The following is a 6,168-nucleotide window of genomic DNA, read 5'->3' as shown; positions in this document are numbered from 1 at the left end:
TGTCTAAAATATATAGACTAAAATACTAATAATGATTATGAACAATGAAGGTCTCAGGCCCTCTGAGCCACACTGTTCCAGCTGCACGTCCATCTGTCTGTCCCCCTGCCTCTGGCCAGCAGCTGCTCCCGGCACAGCATGAGGGTGCTGAGTCTTTGTCCTGGCACAGCAAGCTGGCGTGCAGATGGGGGGAGCCTGGATAGCATCTGCAAAACGCTTTTTTTTTCTCTTTCTTTCCGCTTTCTTTAAGGCTATGTGCTGACTCCCACATAGGAGAACTTACTAAACAGCTAGTACTACTTCCACCACTCTCGGGGACCACGCGTGACTAACAGCAAGGGGCGCTAGGGACCCACTTATGGATGCTAGGGCCCAGTGAGGACTTGGGCTCCAAGCAGAGGGTTTTCCAGAGATGTGCAAACGTTTTGTCATCTTTACCTGAGTAGCTTTTTAATACCTGCAGCTGTAACATAAACTCTACTTACATTTAGGTTATGCCTTAGCTTAGGTTCAATGAGGAACCCCATAAAATTGGGAGTATTTTGTGCAACCTAGCAGACCCAGTCTGGCCTAACTACTGGGGCTCACCCTACCCAACCTGGTCTGGCTGCCACACAAGCTAGTGAACTCCCACCCAGGACACTCGTTTTGTGCACCCAGATGGACAACAGAGCTCGTGACAGAAACATAACTCAAGCATAAGTCTCTATTTCTTGTGGAACTTGTTTTTTGTGCTCAGGGACATCTATGTCTCTTTGATGCACTTAAAAGACCTGCTACTTTCTAGGACCATGGTATAACTGATATCCTGAGATGAATGGAGAAGGACTCAAAATCCCCATCAATTAAATCATAACAGAAAGCTTGATGAGTCTCAAGACAAGATAAGAAAGATGCACTGTTGTCCCTATAAGGAGGAAGAAAATGTCATCGGGAACTCCTTATGAGAAAGGGAGGGAAATTGTCAGCTAGTTTCACACTAAGTGACAATACCATATTTAGAACTGCCTGACTAAAGTCGCCATTAGAATAGATTGACTAAAGTGCTCTGCCATTCTCCAAGACCTGTGTCATCCCTACCGAGAAACACAGGAGTACAGTTCATGTGACAGCAATGACACCTAGGGCTGCTGAGTTGGCTTGCCAAGGAAAAGAGCTTGCAAAGTGTGGTGACCCGATTTTGAGCCCTAGAACCCACATAAAGATAGGAGGCCAAAAGTTGTCCTTCAGCCTCTGCATGTAAGCCAGTGTACATATACGCATGCACACATAGACACATACACAACAAATATTTTTTTACAAAAATAACCTCTGCATCTTCAAGTCTTTGATGATGGCAATGTCTGTGGATTTTCCCAAAACCACAGCTTCCTGCTGACTTATTATGTTAGAGAAAAGGGAAGACTTGGGGTGGGAACTTTTAGATAATATTTTTCACCATGGCACTTACTACACAGGCATGGCTGGAGCTCCTGTGCGAACTGAGCCTGTAACGTCCAACTAAGCTCCTGTGGGAACTGACCCTGTAACTTCCAACTATATATCCTGAAAGGGAAAACGCAAGAGCCAGAGCTCCATTGGACTCACCAGGCCTGCACTTGGGTCCTAACCACCTGAGTGCACAGTGGCATTCTGGGACCTTGGAAATCAGCACAAGGAGGGTTTGACCTCTCATGAACAGAGATGTTGGCTTGCACCCACACTGCAGTTCTGTCTTCCCAAAACAAGAAGTAAGACCTCAGCACTCCCAGGCCAACCCAAACCAAGACCACTCTTCCCTAGATGCATGAACAGAGAATGAATCAGCATTGAGAAAGTTTATTGGTTTGATTTTTCCCAGATCATATATTTTAAGTAAATAGATTATAAGAGTATAATGTCTTTTCTTCTTCCACTAACAGTAATCAGGCGCTCTCCACCTTACAAATATACAAACACACGCACACACAGAACCAAACAACATTATACCTGGCTGAGACATTCACATCTTAAAATAGGGGATGGCAACAATATAATTTCCTTTAAAATGCCTTTAATACAATATATAACAAACAAAAAATATCTCTATGTATTTGAAGTTACAAAAAAGCCCACCTCTTGGCAGCTACAAACTTAAATATGATAGTTACCTCTGGCTGTACAACAAGCATTGCACTTTTCCTCACTGGGTTTTAGAAAGTTCAAGTAGTAATGAGGCTTATTAAACCCTTTGAGAAACCACTTTATGAGCAGGCAAGGCAGTGGCTCAGACCCCTGCCCGGAAGAGTAACAGTCTGTACTCAGCTTATGGAGTGAGCCTGGCTTGATCTTGGGTTCCTCTGCCTCCCCTAGTGGCAGCCAGGCAGATCTCTGCAGGTTTGTCTCAATACGCACCAGTGTGAAGCAGACACCAGTGGGACACTCGCTGTACTATTCATTGCTGCCACCCGTCCCCGGAGGCTGTTGTTGCCTGTGTCTGCTCTTGGGAGGACACCACAGTCTGGGCCTGGAGGACCTCTGGCAGGGAACGCCGGCGCCGGCGGCCATAGCCTTGAGGGCTGATCTTGTTTTGGGTGGTAACAGCGTCCTTACTTTTGTCTGTTAACTGGCAGATCCGTTGGGCCAATTTCTGCAGTATGCAGGTCCCTAAGCAGCATGGAGAGCTAGGGGAGCTGGGTTCATTATTGGGCAGTAGCGTTTGAATGCAATATGGGCTATGCTGGAAGTGCTGTGGAGAAAAGACTCTTGAAACTTAACCAACCAGGGCTTTGGTCCTAACCACCTGGGACCAAGGTCATACAGAACCCGAGGGATCTGTGACCTGCTCCCTCACTAGAGCTGCAGTTCTGCCTGGACAATCCTCTTGGGGCCAGAGTAGTAGAGGGAGCACATCCTCTGAAGAGGACATAGTTACCTGGCTTGTGGGGATTTAGATGTGCTCTCCTTGACCTGGACCAGAACAAGAGTTGAGGTAGAAACTTTCTCCTCACCAGCGAGTCCCGAGGAATTGGTGCTGGATGCCTGCAGTTCCATCTCTCCATTGCTTAGCGCCCGCTTATCCCATCTAGAAAACACAAGCAGATGCATTTGCTTGAGTTCAAGTGATGTCTCGGCCAGCTCCCATCTCCACTTCCATCTAACCCCTCCAGACCATTCCTCATTGTTGTCTGACTGCCATGTATTAGGACTGAAGAAAGCACTGCCCCAACTCACTGCAAGGACACATCCTCTGGCTGTGCAGCATCCACACTTAGGAAGGCGAGTCAACCCAGGAACATCAGGATGATGGAAACCAGCTTCATTCTGTGCCGATGCTCAGATACCCTGGAGAGGAGCAAGAAGCTGAGGGTTTTCAACCGGGCCAGCTGCACAGCCCCAGAGCAGAATGAAGAGTGGTGGCAGGAGGGGGAGTAGCTTGGCAGCACTCTGCCTGATTCTGCTGATTTTCTGTCCCTGGTGCAGAGAGGCACCCTGAGGCTTTGGTGCTGGCCAAGTGGGTGACAAGCAAAGCAAAGGAAGCCAGAGTGCCAGGCTTCCAGAGGTCTCCAACTCAAGTCCTAGGATCCGGCCCACGGATCTCAGATGAGATCCAGCTGGGTGCATGAGTTAGACCTGGGAAATGGGTGTGCTCTGCAATGGATCCCTGTGGGATCCACTTGTCCAGATCTCCAAGCTTTGGGGATTTGGCAAAGCCGCATCTAACGCCCCAACACACTGGAGACCAGCGGTCCCTACCTGCTGAAGGAGTGAGTTGTCAAGCAATAGGAGAAAGTTTGAGATGTCTGGCTGACCCTGGCAAAACCCCCAAGTCCAAGACTCACTGCGATGAGAAGCCAGGAGCGTTAACGCTGGAGCTCTCCTGCCTAGTGTCACCAAGAAACCGCTGAACAGACAAAGCCAGCTCTAGCATTTTATACACTCAGAGGCTGGCGGGGCTTGCTCTGCCCTGGAGCCTTCTTTTTCCTCCAGCGTGCTGGCTTCTAAGATCAGACCTGTCCAGAAGCTTGCTTGTGGGTATAGGGGTAAGGGTAGAGGTCCCTTGTGGCCAGGCATCTCGGAGATCGGTTTTGAGAGATTAGACTGCTGCAGGACTTCCGCTGCCTTATTTCCTGGCTTAGGGTTCAGGCAGTGAGAAGGAAAAGAAAGCCAGAACTTGGATTAGAGGAATCCTTTTCCTTGAAAGACTACACCCCAGGGTGCTAGTCTGAGCTTTCAGGATAGAGCTGCAAGAACTGGGGGACAGGCAGGACACGTGGCTAACCTAGACCTTAGACTTGGGGAGTTGTGGCCTCAAATGGGCCTTGCCCCCTGCCAGCTTAGCACCTGGCTGAGCCTTCATCCCTACCTCTTCATGCGGAGTACACCTGGAAGGGTTAGGTCCTGGCCAGCAAGATTTCATAATAAGGGAAAAGCTGGAAACAGCTGAATTGAAAATTAGGGTTTGGAGAGGGTAGTTATCTTAAGATTGAGAACTCACATTCCTATTTGGAAATACAGGAATAGCCAAAATTAGGAAGAGAGATAGTTCTGGTTTCCTCCTAATACTATTAGCCTTATAAGGCTGTGACCTGAGAATTGGCCTGACTACCTTTACCCATTGCAAACGTAAGGACTGACTGACAGGGAGAACACTAGTACTGCAGGTGTGCTACTTGTTGTCTCTTTTGATCTTATACATGCTTCCAAACTGGGGTTCTCATGTATCAAAATGAAGTTTGAAGATTGGAAGTATACTGCCCAGTCATACTAAAGTTGGGAAGCTTTAGAGCCCAAACTTGAAAGACAGCGAGCGGTGTGGGTGAGAGGGCTCAAATTTTTCTGTCTGGGATCATCATTCTCATCAAGGGGGAGGAAGAAAATTCTTGCCCCCGCCCAGAGGTATATGCTAATTCATGATGAATCAGCTCAAACACTTCTGCCTCTGATTTGTGATCTTCATGGATCCTTGAGTTCACTTTCTTCCCTTCTAGGGCCAAATAGGGAAACAAGGCATAGCTCTGCCTTGTTTGGCATAGCCTTGTCTGGCATAGCTCTAGGCAATTTTCCTAGAAGGTCCCTGAAGTTAAAGATATGATCTACCCAGCTGCTAGCCTCAAGTCCTAGTGATCTGGACACAGATAAGCTCTGTCTGGCCAGCAGATCTCTAACATTCCTACCAGATCTGAGACCCCACACAAAGTCAGCAGGCCACTGTGTCCCATGGACCTTGCTCAAATCAAGGCCTGGGTTGAGCGCTGCTGGCTCAGCCCAGTTATCACTCTCCAGAATAAACCATGGACATTGAACCTGGGGGGGGGATGGCTGCACTGAGGTTACTTATTCAAGGAATCTTCCTAGAATAGGAGACCTGAGTTCCACCTGGAACAGAGGACAGATTCCAGGTTCTGCTTCTGGTAGGGGCTTGAGATATGGATATAGAAAGCGCTGTAGCTTGATGAACTGGCCCTCATTAGGGCCTTCTGGGTCCCATGACAGTCAATGCAGCAGCCCCACTAAGGTGGTGGTTTATCTGCACCATCTTCACTATAGTTTGTCTGGCTTCTGTCCCTTTCTTCGACCTTCCTTTCACTTTATCCCTGGATTAACTGTCAATGCACCCACTGTCAGTCTCTCTGAGGATGTGACCTACCTGTCATGAACTTCCAGCTGGGCTTGAGCCACATCAGGTCTTACTTTCATTTCCCTGGCCCAGTCTACCCAAATCAAGGACAGCCGGATGTTGGCTCACAGCCAGGGTATGTCTCATAAGCTGAACTCCTCTCTCTATCCTCTATCAATCTTGAGGGTTCTGTGTGCAGAAAATCCTGCCAGGCTGGACCTCGTTGCCTCCTTGCTGCCTCTCTGAGGAAAGTCAGTGACTTGAGGTTAGCTCTGGCTTTAAACAATGATCTCCAAATATGCTCTTAGATGAAATGTATTGTATATATTATTATTATTATTATTTGGTTAGGGAACCATGTATCCTAGTCTGGCCTGAAACTAAACAGCTATAAGATGACCTTGAATTTCTGATCCTTCTGCTCCACTTCTTATCAACTGAGCTACACCTCCAATCCCTCAAACTTATTTTTTTTTGAACGTTAGGTGGCTTCAATAAGGAAGTGAACCGAACCCAAATGGGGAAAGCTTGGCTCCACTGAGCTCCTGGGTCTGTGCCAGTGTCCTGGCAATGTGCCAAGAATACCCATC

General features: G+C 47.9%; 1 protein-coding gene across 1 annotated transcript; it reads right to left on the bottom strand.

The window, feature by feature from the left end:
• Positions 1-2,413: 2,413 nt before the first annotated feature.
• LOC132651420 (pro-adrenomedullin-like) lies at positions 2,414-5,658 on the bottom strand. The gene is made up of 3 exons (XM_060376631.1): positions 5,609-5,658; positions 2,894-3,043; positions 2,414-2,651 (listed from the first exon to the last, which is right to left on the bottom strand). Exons 1-3 carry the CDS (start codon positions 5,656-5,658, stop codon positions 2,414-2,416), a joined length of 438 nt encoding a protein of 145 aa, XP_060232614.1.
• Positions 5,659-6,168: the final 510 nt, after the last annotated feature.

The sequence above is a fragment of the Meriones unguiculatus genome, assembly GCF_030254825.1.
Source record: "Meriones unguiculatus strain TT.TT164.6M chromosome 13 unlocalized genomic scaffold, Bangor_MerUng_6.1 Chr13_unordered_Scaffold_94, whole genome shotgun sequence".
Classification (NCBI taxonomy): domain Eukaryota; kingdom Metazoa; phylum Chordata; class Mammalia; order Rodentia; family Muridae; genus Meriones; species Meriones unguiculatus.
Note: the sequence above shows the minus strand (reverse complement) of the source record. Positions and strands in the feature narration are given on the sequence as shown.

Excerpts from the sequence above, each read along its gene's own strand:
- LOC132651420 (XM_060376631.1), bottom strand. The coding sequence starts at position 5,658 with ATGAAAGTAAGACCTGATGTGGCTCAAGCCCAGCTGGAAGTTCATGAC. Across the intron at positions 3,044-5,608 it reads CAGCTGGAAGTTCATGACAG|ATGGGATAAGCGGGCGCTAA; the intron begins GTAGGTCACATC and ends TGTGTTTTCTAG. Across the intron at positions 2,652-2,893 it reads TCTAAATCCCCACAAGCCAG|CTCCCCTAGCTCTCCATGCT; the intron begins GTAACTATGTCC and ends TAATGAACCCAG.